Below are 21022 nucleotides of genomic sequence, written 5' to 3' on the forward strand. Positions count from 1 at the left end.
CTTCCTGTGCAGGCAAAAGCCGAGCGCCAGGAACACAAAGCCCAACATGGAGCCCCCGATCCCCATGAGCTTCTTGCTGCAGCCGGGGTCCGGCAGCATCTCTGGGAGTTCTGCAGGGGTCAGGACCCCCAAACCTCTCACAGACACTCCAAGCACCCTCCCAGTTGCCCCCAGCCTCCCCAGGATCTACCAAAGCTCCTCCTGTTCCTCTCAGGATCCCACAGCCCCCTCCCAGTTGCCCCCCACTGCCCCAGGACCCCCAAACCCTCTCCCAGACCCTTCCCAGTCCCACCGGGACTCACCAAGACCCCTCCCAGACTCTTCCAAGCACAAAGAACCTCATCGGAACCCTTGCTTTTCCAGCCCCTGTCTCCTTCCAGCCCCTCCTGGCTCACTCAGATCCCTCCCAGTTTCCACCAGGATCCCTGGAATCCCATCCCACCGTCCTCAACATCCTTCAAATTTCTCTGTTGAAAGATCCCCGAGCTGTTCACCAGTCTTCACAGAAGTAATTGTGAATGCCGTTTATTTCTATTATTAACACACCTTTTATAGGGTTCTACAGGGTCTGCGGGCAGAGCAAGTTACTATTGGCTAACACACACAGGTTTACATTCTTATCCTTGTACACAAGGATATTGTTTTGCTTTACTCTCTCTTCTGCAGGCAAGTTTCAAGGATTTTAGCCCTTAATATCACGACTTATTTCAAAGGCTGGTTTGTGCATACAGGCCTTTACTAATATATAAAATATAGCAACATTTCTCAGCCATCCTAGGCACCTGAATCCCTCTCCAAGTTTAAACCAGTCTCTCTCAAACTCACTCCCAGTTAATCCCAGCACTCCCCAATCCCCCTCCCAGCCCCCCCAGTGCCTCCCCCGCTGCCCCCGGCGCTGTGGGGGCCGGGCCGTGCCCCAGTGCCGGCTCAGGGGGTGCTCCAGGCTGCCGTGCTCCACCTGGCAGCTGGAGCTGAGCCCGCATTGCCGGGGGCGGTTTCCAGCAGCACCAGGAGCTGCTGGCTCCAGTCCCCGCTGGGGTCACGGCAGTGACCACAACGTGCCCCGAGAGCTCCTGCTGGCCCTGGGAGCAGCTCAGCTGGATCTCGGCAAGGTAGAAATCCATCAGGGAGCAAAGCAGGCGGCCGGGGCCGGGCTGGGAGTTAAAGGGCACCAGCGAGATGGAAACGCTGAGGGCACTGGGAGAGAGCGGGGACACGTTGGGATCAGCTGGGGGGTACTGGAAGAGAGAGGAGAGGAGTGGTTTGGTATTGAGAGGGACTGGGAATGGACTGGGAGGGAGTGGGAATGGACTGGCAGGGACTGGGGTGGCGCTGAAAGAGGTGGGAGTAGATGCGGGGCCACTGGATATGAGGGTGGAGGTCTGGGAGTGAAGTGAGAATGAACTGGGAATAGACTGGAAGTGGAATGGGAATGGGCTAAGAAGGAGTGGGAGGGACTCTGGGGCCTCTGGACAGGGCTGTGGTGGCACTGGGAGGGACTGGGAACGAAGCGCGTGGCACTGGGAGGCCGAGTCCAGCGCGGGCACTCGGCTCTGGGGATCTGCCTGGCAACTGATGAGTCATCCGTGAGCCGCACTCTGATTGGCTGAGGGGCGTCAAATCCACTCAAGGGTCGAGATGGATAGGCGGGGGCGCTGGGAGTGACTGGGATGGACTGGGAGAGATTGGGACGAACTGGGAGAGCCACGGGAGCCACTGGGAGGGACAAGAGGCCCCGGGCATGGGCACAAGGAAGGCTGAGGGCTCTGGGGTGATTCCCAGGGAGGTTTGGAGGGAGACGGCCGGGCCTCTCTCTGTGCCCCGAGAGCAGCGGCCCGGACAGAAAAGTTCAGGAGCAGGAGGAGGTGTTTCTCAAGATTGATTTTAATCCTCATTCTCCTGTTCTGATTTGCTCAGTCCTAAATTCAATTAATTTCCCCATGTCAGGCTGTTGTGCCCACGATGGTGATCCCTGAGTGACCTCTCCCTGCCCTTGTCAGGACTCAAGAGGACTTGGATTTGTTTCAGTTCAGTGAAATTCATGGTGATTTGGGGGGAACAAAGCAGCTGGAAACCACAGTGGGCTTGACAGGGACTGAAGCAGGGTAGGAGTTGGGGCTGCCTCGAGTGAGTTCTCACAATGTGAACCTTCATGGGGTCTTTCTAAGGAAATTTTGTTGAATTTTTACATTCATTATTAAAAAGCAGAGTCACAAGTGGAGCTCCACTTTCAGCTTGAAATGAGGGAATGGAACGTGAGTGATGTGACTTCCATAACCTCAGGCTGTTCCTTGATATTTGACACTTTAGTTTTGGCAATGTGAAGCCCTTCAGCAGCAAGGTCTGTCCCACCCACTGGTTTCAGGCTCAGATCCAAGCCACACAGTGTCACAGTGCTCTTTTGTATTCCTTGAGGGCCCATAGTGTCACCGTGGCCCCTTGACTGCATGAGGCCACTGTGTGGTGCAGAGTGCCACAATGTTCTCCTTGGTTGTGCATTGTCACATTGGACCCCTGGTCACACCAGGTCCTGCAGTGTCACAATGGGCCCTTGGATCCATGAGGCCCTGGTATCACAAAGTCCCCTTGGTTCCATTTGGCCCCACAGCACCACAATGGACCCCTGGTTCTATGGGGCTGCACAGGGTCACTGTGGTCCTCTCAGTTCCGTGAGGCCCCGCAGTGTCACAAGGACCCCTTGATTCCCCAGGGTGTCCCAGTCATCATGGAATAGCAGAATCCAATTGGTTGGAAAAGACCTTTGAGATTATCAAGCCCAACTGCTGCCCTCATACCACCCTGTCACCCAGACCATGCCACTAAGTGCCACTGGAGAGGGACAGTGACTCCGCCACCTCCCCCCTGGCCAGCCCATTCCAATTCGCAGTCAGCCTTTCTGGGAGGATCTCCTTCCTATTGTCCAGCCTAAACCTGCCCTGGTGCAGCTTAAGGCTGTGTCTCCTTGTCCTGCCCTCCAGCAGATCCCCACTCGCAGCCAGCTTGGTGTCATCTGCAATTTGCGAGTGCTGGACTCGACCCCCTCAGCCAGATCCTCAGTGAAGATATTTAACAGGACTGGGCCCAGCACAGATCCCTGGGGACACCACCAGGGACTGGACACCAGCTGGATACAGCACCATCCCCACCACTCTCTGGGCCCGGCCTCCAGCCAGTTCTGCAGCCAGCAAAGAGTGCTCCTGTCCAAGCCATGGGCTGCAGCTTTTCCAGGGAATGCTGTGGCTCTCGGTGTCCAAGGCCTTGCTGAAGTCCAGCTAGACACATCCAGAGTATTTTCTGCACCCACCAGGCAGGTCAGCTGGTTATAAAAGGAGATCAGGACCTGCCCCTCCTAAAGCCATGCTGGCTGGGTCTGAGCCCTGGGCCATCCTGGAGGTGCCGTGTGATGGCACTCAAGGGGATCTGTTCCAAAACCTCACCAGGCACTGAGCTCAGGCTGACACGCCTGCAGCTCCCCAGAGCCTCCTGCCAACTCTTCTTGGGGATGGGCTCACACTGGCTACTTCCAGTCCTCTGGGAGAACCCCAGTGAGCCAGGACTGATGAGGAGAAATGATGGAGAGCAGCTTGGGGAGCTCATCCAGCAGCTCCCTCATCCCCCTAGCATGGATCCCATCCAATCCCATCCACCTGTGAGCATCTGAGTGGCTCAGCAGGTCTCTGACTGCTTCCTCCTGGATTACAGGGGGCTCTTCTGCTCTCTGTCCTCATCTACCAGCTCAGGAGAACACTTGCCCTGAGGAAAACCTGTCTTGATGTTGAAAACTGAGGCAAAGAAGGTGTTGAGTACCTCAGCCTTTTCCTCATCTTTGGTAACCATATCCCCCCAGTAAGGAATGGAGGTTGTCCACAGCCTTCCTTTTGCCATTAATGTATTTATAAAAACATATTTATTATCCTTCACAGAAGCAGCCATGTTAAGCTCTAATTGAACTTTCACCTCTCTACTTTTCTTTCTGCATGATCTAATGACATCCTTAAACATCTCCCGAGTTGCCTGTCCCTCTGTCCAAAGGTGATGCACCCTCATCTTTTCCCTGAGTTCTTGCTAATTCTCTCTGCCCAGCCAGGTCGGTCATTTTCCTCACCAGCTCATTTTTTGTCACAGAGGGACAGGCTGTTCCTGCTCCTTCAAGATTTCATTCTTGAAGTGTGTCCATCCTTCCTGGAATCCTTTGTTTTAAAAGGCTCTTTCCCTTAAAAAAATCAGTACCTGATTTTGGTACTCCCCAAATCTGCATCCTTAATTGGCTGAAGTCTGCTCTTTGTAAGTCCAGTGTAGGAGTTTTGTTGATGCCCCTCCTTCTTTCACAGAATATTTCAAAACTCGATGATTTCATGGCCACTGTACCCCAGGCAGCCTCCAACCCCCACATCCCCCAGCAGCCCTTCTCTGTTTGTGAACAGCAGGAGACACAGCTTTCCTTGGCAGTGGCAAGAGAAGGAAATCTCCCCAAAGTGCAGCGTGGCAGGTTCAGCCTGGAGGGGAGGAGAAAGAAAAGTCCCTGCCAGGGTAGAATTTTGGTGCAGGACGTGTCCCAGCGTGAGACTGGACCATGCCATGGCTGTGTGTGCCAGGAGCCGGCAGTCAGTGGGGCCCAGGGATGCTCCAAGGGATTTGGAGTTTTGTTTCTGACTCCTTGAGCAGCTGCTTCAACCTTCTCTCAGTGCCTGAGGGTCCTGGACTCAGCCCCAAATCCAGCCTGGAGTTCATTGAAATACAGAAAGCTACGGGGGCTCTTTGTCTTCCTTCCATTGTCTTCAAGTCCAAGGCTTGTGCAGCTGCTTGGAGTCAGTTTGGAGTTCTGTTAAGAAGGAAGATTTGCAAATCCACCACTTTTTTTCTTTTTAGATCAAGGGCGTATTTTTTTTATTTTCTAGTTGAGAGAAGAGGTGACAGAAGCATTCCCCAAGTGATCCTGATGCTGAATGTCTCCTTAGGAAGTCTGGTCACAGAGAAGAATGAGCCCCTTGAGAGCTGACCCTGTTTGGACAAGCTGCTCCTCACCCTGAGCCTCAGCATGTCTGATATCGCCCACCTGGGACTGACATCCTGAAACAGTGAAAACATTTATCAACTTTCCTTTATCATTAAAATCTAATAAATTAATAAAAATAAAATTTTAATTTTTATAATACTATTATTCTGTATTTTTATAAACTAATTTTGATATGTACATAAAAAATTGATAAACTTTTAGTAATTAAAAATATTATCGGTCCTTCCTTCAAAGTACCACAATTTCCTTCATTAATTAATTGACTACTATTTCTCCCTCTTTATGCTAATTATTCTTATTTTTAGTCCTTTGATCATAATTTTTAAATTATTCTCAGGGTAAAAGGAGCCACTTTGGGGGTCCATGGAGACTTTTCTGGGGAACATTTGGGGTAGTTTTGGGTCTGGGGAGGGAATTTAGAGAGAACTTGGGGGTCTGGAGGACCCTTGGGGAGCCGGGTGGGCACTTGGAGGGGCACTTAGGGATTCTGTGGGACAATTCGGGGCCCGGGGAAGCACTTGGGGGTCCAGGGGAGCACTTGGAGGTCAGGGAATGGAATCTGGGGGCCCTTCGGGGTCCGGGCGGGCACTTGGGGGGCTGTAACAGGGAATCTATGGGCCGCGGGGGATGATGGGAGTTGTAGGCGCCGATATAATACGGTTTAGTGGGGCTGCGGAGCATCATGGGAGTTGTAAGCGCAGCTCCAATGAGTTCCGGTGAGGCGCGGGGCATGACGGGAGATGAAGTCCCGGCTGGAATAGCGCTCTATGGGCGCCGCGGAGCACGATGGGAGCTGTAGTCCCGAAAGTGGATCGGAAAACGCGTTTGGCGGTGCAGGGAAGACACTTGGAGAGCACTTTTGCGTCCGAGCCGTGGCTGCAGGTTCTCGGGGCGAATGTATACGGCTCGGGAGCACTTGGGGGGAACCTGGGGAGCTGTAACCGGGCTCTTCAGGGCGCGGGGCACGGCAGGAGGTTTGGGCGCGCAACTGTGTTGTAAGGGACTCTGATACCGCGAGGGGTGATGGGAGGTGAGTTCCCAGCAGTGGCTGGAAGGGGCATCTGTGGGGTCGGGAGCATTCAGGGATCCAGGAACGCTTTGGGGGGTCCCGAACGAGCGCTGAGGGAGGACTCGGCGGGGACGTATGGGGGGCGATACCAGGGTTCTGGGGAGCACAGGGCATATTCCCAGTTCCTCACAACCTGGTCTCAATTGCGCCCTGAAGGCTCCTACTGACTGCCAGTATCATCCCAGTATGATCCCGGTATGATGTCAGTACACAGCCAGTGCAATCTCAGCCACTGCCAGGATGATCCCAGTACAAACCAGTCCCTGCCATTGCTGCCACTCCTGGGATCCCCCAGCCCTCTCTGTGTTCCTCCCTCCCACATCTCCCCAGAGGAGCCCCAAGGGCTGGCAGTCCCCAGCCAGGGTCCCCAGCCAGCCCCAGCTTGGATCTGCAGCCCCCAATTTTCCCAGTTTCCCTCTCCTTTTCCCCGGGCCGGGTTCCCCCCGTCCCCAGCGGGTGGGAGCAGCGGAGAGCCCCGCGCTGCCCATCCCGACCTGTCCCGGCTCCATCCCCGCTCCTGCCGTGCGCTGTGAGGGGTTTGGGAACGGGGCACCGAGGGTGTCACTGCTCCTGGGGGAGGAGGAGGAGGGATGAAGAAGGAGAGGGAGAAGGGATGGAAGTAGGAGAAGGAGCTGGCGTTAGGGAGGAGAAGGAGGAGGGATGGAAGGGGAGGAGAGGGAGGAAGATGTTGTAAATACTCCACAAACCCCTTCATTCCTGTCCCCCATGTCCACCCTTCATAGAACACAGGCGGGAAGGGGTCTCAAAGTATATCCAACATGGACCTAAGGTATTTTAGACAAAGAAGTGTCAGACTTACGAGATGTGGTCCTGGGTTTATTGTATGTGAATTGCCTGGGGCAAGGAAGAGGTTGAGATTCCTCAGGTACTATCTCTTAAACATGGGGGAGGGGGTGGCCAGGGGATACAGGGGGGTTACTCTCAATGGGATAGGGAAAAGAAAAGGGAGGGTAGGTAGGGACTAACCTTATACAAAACCAAGGGTGAGTTCTTCCCTTGGGACATACCATAATTTTTTAAATGCACTTCAACAGGAAGAGGAGGGACAAAGGAGGATCAGGGAAAGGAGAAGGAACCAAGAGGTCAAGAACTCCCTGAATTCACAGTCCCCCACCCTTGGGATTATCACCCCCATATTCCACAGGTGACCAGGGAGGGGGAGCTCGGCCCAGATATCCTGGGGGGTCCCCTGTGTTGGGTTTTTTGGGAGGGGATATTTGTGACTCAAGGACTGCAAAACTGAGTGGAAAAATACCCCTTGGGGGGACAATGTGGGGTCCCAGCATCCCTAAGTGGGGAGATGGAAACAGGAGGAACTTTTCTGATTCCTGGCACTCCCAGCAGCCTGGGCAGGGCAGGGATTGAGTAGACTGGGGACCCCCAGTACAAGCATGACTCCCAGCATCTGGACCAGGGGGGTCACTGAACAGCAAAGAGGAGAGAACAGAGATGGGGAACTCCTGGGAGGCATTTTCAGGGCTGAATCTTGGTGTTTTGGAGGTTTTTATGGATTGCTTGTGATTTCTAGAGATGGACTTGAGCAGGAGGAACCCCCTAATCCAATGTGCTCATGAATGGTATTTTTCCCCAAACCAGGATTTCCCATTCCCAAACCTTGGCCAGATGGAGAAGGAGGCTGCAAGGAAGAGGAAGATGCCCCAGGACACCCAGGCAGGTAAGAAGGAAGTCAGTGCCCCTTTCCCCCTCTCTCCTGCTCCATCTCCCAGCCCAGCCCGGCCCCCGGCTGCAGGACAACCCCGCTGCCGACGCCGTCCTGCCGGGGACGCACTGGGGGGATCTCCTTCCCCTTCCCTCTGGCACAGAGGCAAATCCCATCCTCTCCTTGTCCTTCCTCCCCCAGACAAGGAGCTGAGGATGGAGACCAGCGAGGACAAATCCCTGCAGCAGAACCTGGTGGAAGAGGCTGATTTGAGCAGCTCCACAGTGCCGGAGTCAAACAGGGAGGAAAAGGCCCAGAGATCCCACACGAGGAGGGGCTGCAAGCGCAGCCCAGGGTGCTCTGAGGAGGAAAGACCCACCCTGTGCCGGGAAGGCAGCCGGAAATCCATCCAGGGCTCTGAGCTGGTGGTCCATGAGCAGCTTCAGGATGGGGAGAAGCCCTACAAGTGCTTGGAGTGTGGGAAGAGCTTCAGCTGGAGCACCAAACTTATCCGCCACCAGATGATCCACACTGGGGAATGGGCCTACAAGTGTAGGGAATGTGGGAAGGGCTTCAGCTGCAACTCCGAACTCATCCGTCACCAGCGCATCCACACAGGGGAGATGCCCTACAAGTGTCCTGAGTGTGGAAAGAGGTTTCAGACCAGCTCCACTCTCCTTGTGCACAAGCGATTCACACAGAGGAGAGGCCCTTCCGCTGCTCCGACTGTGGGGAGGGCTTCAAACGAAGCTCCCACCTTATCAGACACCAGCACATCCACACTGGGCAGAGGCCCTACGAGTGTGGGGAATGTGGGAAGAACTTCAACCAGAGCTCCAGCCTGATCATCCACCAGAGGACCCACACTGGGGAGAGGCCCTATGAGTGTGGGGAGTGTGGGATGACCTTCAGCCGGAGATCCCAACTGACCATCCACCAGCGCATCCACAGTGGGGAGAGGCCCTACGAGTGTTCCCAGTGTGGGAAAGTTTTCAGACCAGCTCAGATCTCCTCAGGCACCTGCGGATTCACATGGATGAGAGTCCCTTCCACTGCCCTGACTGCAGGAAGGGCTTCAAGCAAAACTCCCACCTCATCACCCATCGTCGCATCCACACTGGGGAGAGGCCCTACGAGTGTCCCCAGTGTGGGAAGAGCTTCACCCAGAGCTCTCACTTGGCCAGACACCAACGGAGGCACCAGTAAGGGGAGCCCTGCAAGTGCCCCAAGTGCAGGAAGAGCTTTGTGTGCTGCCCCAGCTCCATCCTCCATCAGAGAACCCACGTTGGGTAGAGCCCTGATGACCCACGTTCCCAGTGTTGGGAACACACTGGGCTGCTGGTCATTCTGGTTTGGTTCTATCTTTTGATTCATCTGCATTCGTGTTAAACAGACAAATTGGGGCAAAATCTATGAATTCATCAAAGGCATCTAATGCCCCACTTTTCACTAGTGCTTTAAGGGAATCTGGATTCAAGGAGATACTTGGGAGTATTTGGGGTTTTTGGGGGTATTTGGTGGAGTTGTCTCCATTTCTTGGCACTCAAAGAGCCTAGAGGCTTTGATCTGTTACCTCAAAACCACTCAATGCCACTGAATTCTACTCAGTCCCACCCAAAATTACTGGATGCCACAGCCACTCAGGGTGTGATGTCTTAAGTTTTAGCTTTCATATTTTTCATATTCTGCACTGTCTTGGTTTGTAGTTTTGAACTTCATATTCAGTGTTAGTGAGCTCTCTTCACAGAGTAGGTAGATGAAACAATTCCTTTTCTAGCTTGATACCAAGGACAGTCGTTAGATGTTTCAGGCCCAAAAGCATAAACAAGGGTGGACTGAAGAGAGAAAACAAGAAGGATGGGACTTGATCATCTGAAGCTGTAACTGGACAATGAACCCCAATATGCAGATGGACTTAAACTTCTAAAAATGTGAAACCTCATGATCAGTTGTCCATTTTTGTGACCATTTTTGGTCCATCTTGGGTGTAGCCCTGGCCAGGCTCTTGTACTGCCTATGGTGTATTTAAATTCTTTTAGTAAACCTTATTCTTAACCCTGTCCAGCCTCTGTTCTAGGTCAGCCTTCTGAAGGCATCAGGTGGAATGGGGTTGGAAGGGGATTGGGCAAAGTGGGATGCAAATCAGGAGGGGTGAGATGGGCATTGGGTGGGGCAGGATGGGTGGGATGGGGATTGGGAGGTGTGAAATGGGGGAAATCGGGCTTGGGAAGGGGGTCTTGATGTCCAGCAGGGATGGGATGGGTTGGGGTTGGGGAGGTGGGGTGGGGTCTGGAATGAGACAGCCAAAGTTTGGGGGTGATGAAGGGAGGGGGAGCCCATTACTGAGCTTTTGTGTGAGGTGTCCCTGCCCAGGGAGGCAAAGATTTGGTTTCAAATGAACATGATTAAAGTGAGAGGTGTGGGCAAGAGGGAATTCCATCCCTCTGCCTCAGAGGTTGGGCCCTGCAAGCCCAGGAAGCAACTCCACCCTGGACCCCACATGGGGTGGCAGCCCAGGGATTTCTGATTGGGTTTGGGCCCCTGGGGTTTCTCCCTTACTGTGTTCCCAGTGGTCCCTGACCTTAAGCCCCACCCTGGTTCTCAAAACCCATCTCCCTGCCTCTGTTCGGGGCTGTCTCTGGATCTGAGTTTGTTCCTGAGCTGAATAAATGGTTTCCTGAGCAGAATCCCATCTCATTGGTGTCCCATGCCAGTTCCTGGTAAATGTGGCCTCCCTGGATATGATCCTGTGGCCCTGGAATGCAAGACCCCACAAAATTGATACACCCCCCCACCCCAGACCCCCCAAAAGTCCCAGAATTCTCTAAAATTTGCCCAAATCCTCCAAAATTCCCTTAATTTCTGTAAAATGCCCTTTCTGTCCCCTCTCGGACCAGGTGCCTCCACTGGATCTCAGGGACGCCCCCAGGAATTTGGAGGGGGTCTCTCCTCCCCTGCCACCACCAAAAAAACATGGCTTTTGGGAAAGAAAATTCCCCAAAATCCCTTGGATTCAAGGGGAAGTTCATCCATTTTTGATACATTTTTTGGGTGTTCCCCCCAAATTTTTTTTTTTTTTTCATTTTTGATGGTTTTGACATTTTTTGAAGTGAGCTTTTGGGGGAGGGGGTTCCCCCAATTTTTTTGGGGGGCGTCTCTCAATTTTTTTTCTGGAGGTTCACCCCCTCCCCCAATATTCCCTCCATCCCCCTCCCCCCAAATTGATGTGAGAAAATATTTTTTTTTTCTGGTTTTTTCTTTATTTTTACCTTTTCCACTGCCCTTTTTTTTTTTCTTTTTTCTTATTTTTATTTATTTACTCTTAATTTGTGGGGGCTGAGGTGCAGGAATTTTGGGGTGGGGTCACCTGGGGGGACAGGAAACATTGGGGAGACCCCCTCCCCAAAAAAATGGAAAAAATCCCGAGAATTCTGGTGTTTGTCCCCCCACCCAAGGTGTGAAAAAATTTATGTTCTCAGATTTTTGGTGATTTTTGGGGAGAGAGTTGCAATTTTGGTGGAGGTTTCAGGAAGGCTTGCTGTTTTTTGGGGGGTTCTCCCAGGTTTTGAGGTGGAATTGGAGAAATTTGGGGCTTTGGGGGGAAATTTTGGATTTTGGGGCGAAACTCTGAAGGTCCTGGGGGGAATTTTGGGGGTTTAGGGCAAGAATTTTAGGATTTTTTTCTAACATTTGGGTGTTTGGGGAGGAAATCTGGGGCTTTGGGGAGAACTTTGGGGTTTTTAGGGAGAGGATTTGGGGTTTGGGGAAAAAAATTGGGATTTGGGGGGGAAAATTCGGTAGTTTTGGGGGGAAATTCAGGGGTCCTGGCAGAGTTCTGATTTTGGGAAGGGGATTTGGGGAGGATTTATTGTGTTTTGGGGGAATTTCCATTGATAGGGAGGGGTCTCAATCCCAGTGAGGAGGAGCATTTTAGGGAGGCCTGAATTTGGGGAGGGGTCTCAGGGAGGATTCCTGATTTTGGGGTGAGATTTGGGGGATTTTCCAGCGATGGGGATGTGTCTTGGGGGTGGGATTTGGGGAGGGGTCTCATCGGGGCACCATCCTGGGCTGGAAGCAGGGGAGATGTTGGGAGTGGAATTTGGGTAGTGTAATAAATGGAAATGATTCATGCTAACTAAATTGTAACTATTTGGAAAGTTATTATTAGAAGCACTCAAGGGAATTGGAGTTACAAGGCAGATGTACCCCTCTACAGATGTTACATGTTAAAATTAAGGTACATGATGTAGTTTTGAGGTGATGTCCCAAGACAAAATCAACCTTGAGATGGAAAAAGCTGGAACAACTTTAGGCACAGGGCCTGAAAATTATGAAGTGTAAGACTAATTAGTGGAACACAATGCTCACTTACATAACACAACACTTAGTACACATGCAAAACCTGTAAGGTTATCTAGAGGACAATGAGGATGAGTGTAAGCCTTCGTCCAAAATACCACCGAAAGGAGACTGAAGACCCCCTAGCAACAAGTGAGGCTTGCTCCATGAAGAATAGTGATGTAAAATTAAAGAATCAAAAATAGGAGGAGACTTAGGGGAAACATGAATGAATATGTAGAAGCATACAGTATATAAGTTTAGTTTGAATTACTTTGTTTTGGCATGTGAGGCAGGGTGAGAAGCCCTGCCCATACCCCGGTCAGTTTTGCTTATGCTTTAATCATACTCAATTACTGGCAAATTATATTCACATATATATATATATATATGAAGATATTCACTAAATTGTACTCTTTTACTGAATTGTTTTCCTTTTATACCAAATTTCTATTCAATCCACTAAATAGTATTATTTTATTAAATTGTATCCTTGTATTCAATTCACTAAATTGTATAATTTTTTCCCTTGTTATTTAATTGCTGTTAACTCAATAGTTAAATAGTTGTCTGATTTTAATTTCATTTACAACAGCACCAAGAAGAAAAGGGGCTTACTGAGAGCAAGCAAATTTAATCCTCTTCCAGGACACAAATTTAGAGGACAAAAAATTAAACAGCCCCATAGCATCTGTCCAGCTTCCCAGTGAGAAGGGTTGGAACTCTCTGCCCCTCAGCTCTTCCTGTTTGGGGTTAGGTGTCCTTTATTTTTAGTTCTGGATTGCCCATGTAATTTCTACCCATTAGTTGCGGGGACAACCTATCTGCGGGTACTTGGTGGGTGCTTGACAAAGAGTTTAGCCGGGCCCAGGGGAGGAAGGGGGCAGGAAAAAAAGGAGTGTGGGGACAGTTTGGTGGGCTTTCTTCAGCTTCGGAGCAGGACACTTTGGGCACAGAGCTGCTGCGGTGGTGAGAAGGGAATTTCGCCATCACCCAGACGGAGCTGCTGCTTCTTCTCCTTCTCCCCTCTTTGTTGGTGGCCTCGCACCCCCTGTCCTGCCGGGACGTGTGGCAGTGCCAGGCACCACCGCGGAGCTGCTGATCCACCTCAGCCACCAGCCCAGGATCTCAGCTCATCCCTGCTAATCCGGCCGACTGTTCCTCAGAGCCTGCAGGAGCACCGGGACTGCCCAGCAGCTTTACAAAGCTTTACAAAGGTAAAGCTGGGATCTGAGCTGTGCCCACCAAACCAACAGAGCCAGCCTCCCTTCAGGGAGAGAAGCCATGGCCTCAGTTATAGCCCCGAGTGTCTCCTGTGCCCCAGAGAATGGCCATGGCTGTAAATATGTGTTTGGCTGCAGCACAGGGCCAGGGTGAAGCTTGGCAGCCTCATCAGAGCCCACGGCCGTGGCCCTTCCCTGCCGGGGCCCTCACCAGGCCCGGCCTGGCCCGGCCCGGCCCGAGCAGCCCGGACTGGCCTCAAGGGATGGGCTCTGCCTGCCCACTGTGCCCACAGGCCAGGCCCAAGGGCTCGCAAGAGGCTTCCTCCCAGCTCTGCAAAACCTCAGCCAAGAGTGTCCCCTTTGCTGTGCTGAGAAGAGTGAAAAACCCTCTCAATTTAACCCCGCTGCACACCTCATGGGGGATCCCTGCACACCTCAGGAGAGAGCCCAAATTAGCCCTGGGTGTCTCATGAGGTGCAGGCTCAGGTGATGCCACTGAAGGAAATGTGCCCTCACAGCCCAGGGACGCTCAGCACGGGCTCCCCCAGCCCCTCAGGGCCCCACTGCTGGTCACGGCAGCCCCTGCCTGGCTCCTGCCTACCCACACCATGGGCACACCCGGCTGCTCCCGGACATGGAGCTCAGCAGGGGCTGGTGCTGTGCGGGCTTTGCTGGTAGTACCAGCCGGACACTGGGGTGACAGCTCCATCTCTTTATTTATAAGAAAAAACATGGGCCAGCCCCTGCTCTGCTGCACAGGGGCTGCCCAATTTCAGTCCTGGTCAGGGACCAGGGCCAGGGGGCTCAGGGGCAGAGGGTCTCGCTTGGGAGGTGTGGGTCTTGAGAAGCCCTCAAGACGGGGATGCAGATGCAACTTGGCACATGGGGACAGATGTGAAGAACGGGGATGACAGGTCAGCTTCTCAGTGACCAAAGTCTTTCGCCAGTCTTCTGAAGCTGCAGAGGCACTCCTACAGAGAGAGGAGGTGGCTGAGGCCCCCAGCTGCCGCTGGCACACAGGGACCCTCCTGCACAGCAGGGCCCAGACTGGCCAAGGCTCCCCAGCACGGCTGGAGCTGCTGGCACAGCTTGGCCCAGCTGGACAGCTGCCCCTCAAGGCTCCGGCAAGCAGGGGATGGCTCTGGGCAGGGTCCCTGGCCAGGAGAGAGCCCCAGAGCACCTCTGCCTTTCAAGGGCAATCGTGTCCCCACTCTTTCTCTTGCCCACCTTGCTTTGCCTCTGCCCGCTGCTCCTGGGGCTGCTCTTGGCCAGGCAGCCTCAGTGGCAGCCAGCACTGGCTGCAGCCCCAGCAGGCTCCCCGGGACAAGGCCCAGCAATTAAGAGGCCAATGAAAGGCCTGGGCAGCAGCAGAACTCTCGGCAGAGTTACTTGGGCAACCAAGGACTAGCCACAAGTCCACAGCGGCCTCACTGGGAATGTTTCCCGACTATGAGCAGCCTTTCAAGAAGCTGCTTGAGACCGAGATCAGCAAAACACTCACCGTTTTCTCTTCTGGCAATACCAGATTCCGGCACAGCACATCATCAGGAAAAGTGCTCCACCAGCCACAATGGCCATTAACTTAATCAAACACTGTGTTCCCCAGCAAAAAACTCTTCTCATGCTTCTCCAGATATTGTTAGCTTGTTTGGTGGTACCAGCTGCATCTGTGGGAGCAATGGGCAGCGTGAGCCTGTGCTGTGCTCCACTGCTGAGCTGGCAGCATGGTGGATATGGCCAGGACGTTCTCTGTTTCCCCCAGAGCTGGGGCCTGCAGGCACCTTGCCACCCCTTGGCACAAGACTGCTCAACCCCCTGAGCTTGAATGGCACAATTTCTCTGTGCTGTGCTGGTCTTCTCCAGGCAATACTTGCCAAAGACATGGATAAGGATCAGGAAAATTCCCAGGGTTTTGAAAATGCTCCAGGGCCACTCCTCTTCCAAACAGACCCTAAACCTGAAGTAGCCCGAGACCGGAAATTTTCAGGGGATCTCAAGGTGTGTGTGGCCCATGGTGCAGTTTGGGCTCCCTGACAGCTGATGCCAAATGCCTTCCTGCAGAGGCTGGGGAGAAGCTGCGGCCAGGCCAGGCTGGGATACAGCCCTGCAGGCCAGGAAAGCAGCAGTGGGGCAGTGAGGCTGCCATGGATCCCTTCCTGCTGTGCCAGGCACAGTGTGTCCAGATGTGCAGAGAAAGCCCCTGGCTGCTGAGTCTCAGGAGAAGGCTGAGGGACATGGACTCACCATGGCGTCTCTCCAGATCATTCAGGATTATGTCCAGATATTTGAGTTCCTCCATTGCTACATTACTATCTCCTATAGGTTTTTTCTTCTTCCTCAGGGGATCATAATATAAAGTATTTCCACTTCCCAGGAATGGATCCTACACAACCTGTGCTCAGCCTGTGGGGTCAGCAGGGATGCAGCACTCACCCCAGTGATGTGAGCCAGGCTTGCTTGCAGAATCCATCTCAGGATCTGGGAGAATCCTTGCTGCAGACACACCTGTAACTCAACAGCCACAGAAGCTTCCGTCATCTCTGCTGCACAGGCAGCACTGAGCCACAGGAGCAGTGAGAGGATCATGCAGAGCTAGGGCACACACGTGCACAGCTCTGTCCTGGCACCTGCAGCGATGCCACCCTGGCCGAGCCTTGGGCTCTGAGCTGGCAGATCTCCCAGGGGGAAAGGCCTTGACCTACTCTCATAATCTTCCTCATCATCAGGTTCAGTAACTGATATGGATTGGGAATCCAGATCATCCTCATCATCAGGTTCATCTGCAAAGAAAGTCAGGACAGAACAGCTCCCATGACACTGCTGAAGATTCTTCTTCAGGCTGGAGTGGCAGTGAGTGCACCTGGGTGACTGGTGCCCTCCAAGGCACTCCCTCATCTCTGCCTTACACTCTGGAGCAGGAGCAGGGGGACCACGTGCCTGCAGTGGCCCCACACTGGGATGGAAGGAGCCCCTTGCATGGCAGTCAGGGAAGAAAGGACTCCCTGGAGTTGCCAGCAGCTCTGAACTGAGCCCCAGGCAGGGCCAGGGCTTGGCAGTGGTAGCTGGAGCAGCTCAGGCTCTCTGGGGCTGACAAAGGAGCCACACAAGGCACAGCCCCGGGGCACAGCCCTGGGCCTGGCCCCTTCCCTCTCTGCTCTTCTTTGTGGCTGCACAGAGCACACGGAAGGAGACACTGGCATTGCACATGGGAAGAAAATAGACAGCTAAATGCTCCTTCCTCCCACTGACAGCAATGCTGTGGGATCACTCAGGGCTCCAGAAGGGAGCAGGGCAAGGTTTCCAGAATCCATCAACCTTCAGACTCTTAAGGGAAATGGCACATGAGTGAGCTCTTCCCACCTTGACACTGATTAGTCTGTGCAGAAAGGGACATTGAGAACTTGCCTTCAGCATCTGGCAAGGTCTTCAAACCACCATCTACCAACACTTCCACATAATCCATGTCACGATCCCAATCTGGAAGGGAGCACAGATCAGAACCATTCCATGGTGTGCTGGGATCCCCTTCTGCCTTAGGGAACTGGGCACTGCAAGGGGGTCAGGGAAGGCCGTGGGATATGTATGGATGTCAATGGACACAGCCAAAGCTGCAGAGGGGTCTGGGGAGCTCTGGGCTGGCTCTGGTCACTCTTAACACCCTTTCCATGCCCTGTGCAACATCCCTGAAAGGGAGGCACTGGAAAGCAGCAGAGATGTACAGCTCAAGCCTCAGCAGAGCTCAGGCCCAGAAGCACAGCAATTACCTCCTGGGACTGTGCCTGGCATGGCCTCCCTTCCTGCAGCAGAGGCTGCCCATGGGCCACTGCTTTCTCCGGGAAACGCTGCCTTCAGCACAGCCTTTCGGTTCATCTCTGGAGAAAGGAAGAGCCACAGCTGGATCAGGTGGGGCTGTTCCCCAACAGGAAGGTGACATCTTCAAAAGGCAATACGTGTCAAAGTCATGGATAAGGATCAGGAGAAAGGCCAGGTTATTGGGACTGGCCAGGGCCCTCCCTCCTCCAAACAGCCATACACCTGATCTACCCTGAGACTGGGAAATTGCAGGGGATCTCAGGGTGTGCATGGCTGTGCTGCAGTTTGGGCTCCCTGACAGCTGATGCCAAATGTCTTCCTGCAGAGGCTGGGGAGAAGCTGCAGCCAAGCCAGGCTGAGAAACAGCCCTGCAGGCCAGAAAAGCAGCACTGGAGCAGCGAGGCTGCCATGGATCCCTTCCTGCTGTGCTACGCGCGGCATGTCCAGATGTGCAGAGAAAGCCCCCGGCTGCTGAGTCTCAAGAGTAGGCTGAGGGACATGGACCCACCATGGCGTCTCTCCGGTTCACTCAGCATCTTGTCCATGCGTTTGGATGTCTCCAGTGACTTACTATCTCCTGCAGGTTTATTCTGCCCACTAGGAGGACCTTAACAAAAAGTATTTCCATTTCAGATGAATGGATCCCACAGAACCAGGGCTCAGCCTGTGGGGTCAGCAGGGACACACCACTCACCCCTGTGATGTGAGCTGGGCTTGCGTGCAGCAACCAGAAAAGGAGCTTGAAACATCTTCGCTGCAGACACACCTGCAACTCAACAGCCACAGAAGTTTCTGTCACCTGGTTCCTGCCAGGTTGTCAATGATTATTCCTTGTTGGGACAGTGAGAACATACCTGCATGGGGCTCCAGAGGCAGAAAATCTTCATGAAGCCAAGCTGCCTGAGAAGCCTTCCTACCATTCTTGTCTAGAAAGGAGCACAGATCAGAACCATTCCATGGTGTGCTGGGACCCCCTTCTGCTTTAGGGAACTGGGCACTGCAAGGGGTTTGGGTAAGGCTGTGGGAGCCAGATGTCAGTGGACATGGCCAAAGCTGCAGATGGGCTTGGGGAGCTCTGGGCTGGCTTTGGTCACTCTCCACCTTCTTTGCAGGTCCTGTGAAGCATCCCTGGAGGGGCAGTGGGACCAGCCCAGGGCCCAGGGGCTCTCACTGACACAAAGGAAACCTTCCCTAAAGACCTGGGCCAATCTGTAGGAGGGAGTGCCACAGATATCCCAGCCTCCCTCCTGCCCTCCTGCCTTCCCTCCTTCAGCTGGGACAGCTTCCCCAGCCCAAGGGGACAGAGCCAGGCCCTCTCAGGACACACTGGAGCTTTACCCTCCCCCTCAGCCCTTTCCCCACCATGGGCATCTCTTGCAGTCGCTGCCAGTTTTCAGGACGTGTCTCCCCTGGAGGGACCCCAGCAAGACTGCTCAGTAGCCAAGTGCCCTGAGCCTGCTCAGGATAATTCCTCTGCACTGAGCTCACACAGCCAAACAGCAGAGATGGCAGCTCAAGCCTCAGCAGGGCTCAGGCCCAGAGGCACAGCAATTACCTCCTGGGACTGTGCCTGGCATGGCCTCCCTTCCTGCAGCAGAGGCTGCCCATGGGCCACTGCTTTCTCCGGGAAACGCTGCCTTCAGCACAGCCTTTCGGTTCATCTCTGGAGAAAGGAAGAGCCACAGCTGGATCAGGTGGGGCTGTTCCCCAACAGGAAGGTGACATCTTCAAAAGGCAATATGTGTCAAAGTCATGGATAAGGTTCAGGAAGCCATCAAAACTTTGGAGCCAGGCCAGGGCCCTTCCTCCTCCAAAGAGCTGCCATTCCAGATCTACCCTGAGACTGGGAAATTGCAGGGGATCTCAGGGTGTGCATGGCCTGTGCTGCAGTTTGGGCTCCCTGACAGCTGATGCCAAATGCCTTCCTGCAGAGGCTGGGGAGAAGCTGCAGCCAGGCCAGGCTGAGAAACAGTCTTGCAGGGCTTAAAAGCAGCAGCAGGGCAGTGATGGATCCTTGGATCCCTTCCTGCTGTGCTGGACATGGTATGTCCAGATGTGCAGACAAAGCCCCCAGCTGCTGAGTCTCAGGAGAAGGCTGAGGGACATGGACCCACCATGGTGTCTCTCCAGTTCACTCAGCCTCTTGTCTCCTGTAGATTTATTCCTCCCTCTCGGAGTACCTTAACAGAAAGTATTTCCATTTCAGATGAATGGATCCCACAGAACCAGGGCTCAGCCTGTGGGGTCAGCAGGGACACACCACTCACCCCTGTGATGTGAGCTGGGCTTGCGTGCAGCAACCAGAAAAGGAGCTTGAAACATCTTCGCTGCAGGCACACCTGCAACTCAACAGCCACAGAAGTTTCTGTCACCTGGTTCCTGCCAGGTTGTCAATGATTATTCCTTGTTGGGACAGTGAGAACATACCTGCATGGGCCTCCAGAGGCAGAAAATCTTCATGAAGCCAAGCTGCCTGAGAAGCCTTCCTACCATTCTTGTCTAGAAAGGAGCACAGATCAGAACCATTCCATGGTGTGCTGGGACCCCCTTCTGCTTTAGGGAACTGGGCACTGCAAGGGGTTTGGGTAAGGCTGTGGGAGCCAGATGTCAGTGGACATGGCCAAAGCTGCAGATGGGCTTGGGGAGCTCTGGGCTGGCTCTGGTCATTCTTCACCCTCTTTGCAGCCCTTGTGCAACATCTCTGGATGGGCAGTGGGACCAGCCCAGGGCCCCTGAGGCCTCTCCCTCCCATAGAGGAATCCCTCCCTAAGACCTGGGGTCCCCAACACTTCCCAGGGAGAAGAGAGCACTTTCCCGGGAAAGGGGACCGAGGCCGCGGCTCACCTGCTCGCCCTGCTCGCCACGGAGCAGCCTGGGCAGCCCTGTCAGGCAGGGCCACTGCCAGGAGGAGCAGGAGGAGGAGGCGCAGAGCAAAGGCCATGGTGCCTTGCCCACTGCCAGTCCTGCAGCTCTTGCTGCCACCGCTGTCCTGACACCGCTGTCCCAATGTCAGCACCGCTGCTGCCACCGCCGCTGCTGCCGCAGCAGTCGTGGTCAAGGACTGACTGCTCAGTCCTTGTGGTGCTGTGCAACCACAGGGCTCTGGGACCTCTGTGATCTCAGAGCCTGCTGTCACCTCAGCCTGCTGTCACCCCACAGGCTGCTGTGACCTCATGGCCAGGGTGGAATTGTGTGGGGAGTGGGATCTCCCTTCTTCACTAGGGAGTTCATTCTGCCCAGCAGCTCTGTCCAAGGGCTATGACAGGGTCCCAGCCCAGCTGATCTCACAGGCTGGGGGATGAAGGGATGGAGAGCAGCCCTGCCGAGAAGGACTTGTGGCTGCTGCAAGGAGAGAGGCTGGACATGAGCCAGCCATGTGCCTCCAAAGGAGGGTGCCCAGCAGCTTGAAGGAGGTGATTCCACCACCCCTCTTCTCTGGTGCGAGCCCACCTGGAGTACTGCATCCACCTCTGGGTGCCCAACACAGGAAGGACATGGTCCTGTTGGAGCTAATCCAGAGGAGGGACAAAATACTCTGAGGGCTGGAGCCTCTCTGCTTTGGAGACAGGCTGGGATAGCTGGGGGTGTTCAGCCTGGAAGAGGGAAGGCTCCACGGAGACCTGATTGCTACCTTTCAGTACTTCAAGGGGGCTTGTGAAAAAGACAGGACAGAATTTTTAGTAGAGCCTGTTGTGACAAGACTGAGGGGGAATGTTTTCAATCTAAAAGACAGTAGATTCAGACTGGACATAAGAAAGACCTTTTTTACACAGTGGGTTTTGAAACCCTGGCACAGGTTGCCCAGAGAGGTGGGCATCCATCCCTGCTGACATTCAAGCTCATGCTCTGAGCAACCTGATCCAGAGGTGTCCCTGCTCTCT

General features: G+C 53.8%; 1 protein-coding gene and 1 pseudogene across 4 annotated transcripts; one reads left to right on the forward strand and one right to left on the reverse strand.

Annotated features, from left to right (window-relative positions):
- Positions 1–5948: 5948 nt before the first annotated feature.
- Positions 5949–9075, forward strand: LOC111944469 (uncharacterized; annotated as a pseudogene). Its single transcript, XR_015279828.1, has 4 exons — positions 5949–6047; positions 7142–7251; positions 7704–7782; positions 7969–9075. The product of XR_015279828.1 is annotated as an uncharacterized LOC111944469 (transcript).
- A 4950-nt stretch (positions 9076–14025) lies between these two features.
- Positions 14026–20256, reverse strand: LOC111922216 (uncharacterized). 3 transcript variants are annotated; one of them, XM_086865914.1, is made up of 14 exons: positions 19986–20256; positions 19569–19640; positions 19409–19480; positions 19256–19321; positions 18697–18804; positions 17996–18067; positions 17836–17907; positions 17650–17748; positions 17093–17200; positions 16734–16805; positions 15956–16108; positions 15762–15833; positions 14830–14995; positions 14026–14299 (listed from the first exon to the last, which is right to left on the reverse strand). In XM_086865914.1, exons 1-14 carry the CDS (start codon positions 20080–20082, stop codon positions 14101–14103), a joined length of 1428 nt encoding a protein of 475 aa, XP_086722040.1. In that variant the 5' UTR covers positions 20083–20256; the 3' UTR covers positions 14026–14100. The 3 variants fall into 3 exon arrangements, with proteins under 3 accessions (XP_086722040.1, XP_023773529.2, XP_086722041.1); XM_023917761.2 differs by having other exon boundaries at positions 16031–16108; positions 19986–20248; XM_086865915.1 differs by lacking the exon at positions 19256–19321 and having other exon boundaries at positions 16031–16108; positions 19986–20223.
- Positions 20257–21022: the final 766 nt, after the last annotated feature.

This window comes from Cyanistes caeruleus, chromosome 30 (genome assembly GCF_971803275.1).
Source record: "Cyanistes caeruleus chromosome 30, bCyaCae1.hap1.1, whole genome shotgun sequence".
In the NCBI taxonomy this organism is placed as follows: Eukaryota; Metazoa; Chordata; class Aves; order Passeriformes; family Paridae; genus Cyanistes; species Cyanistes caeruleus.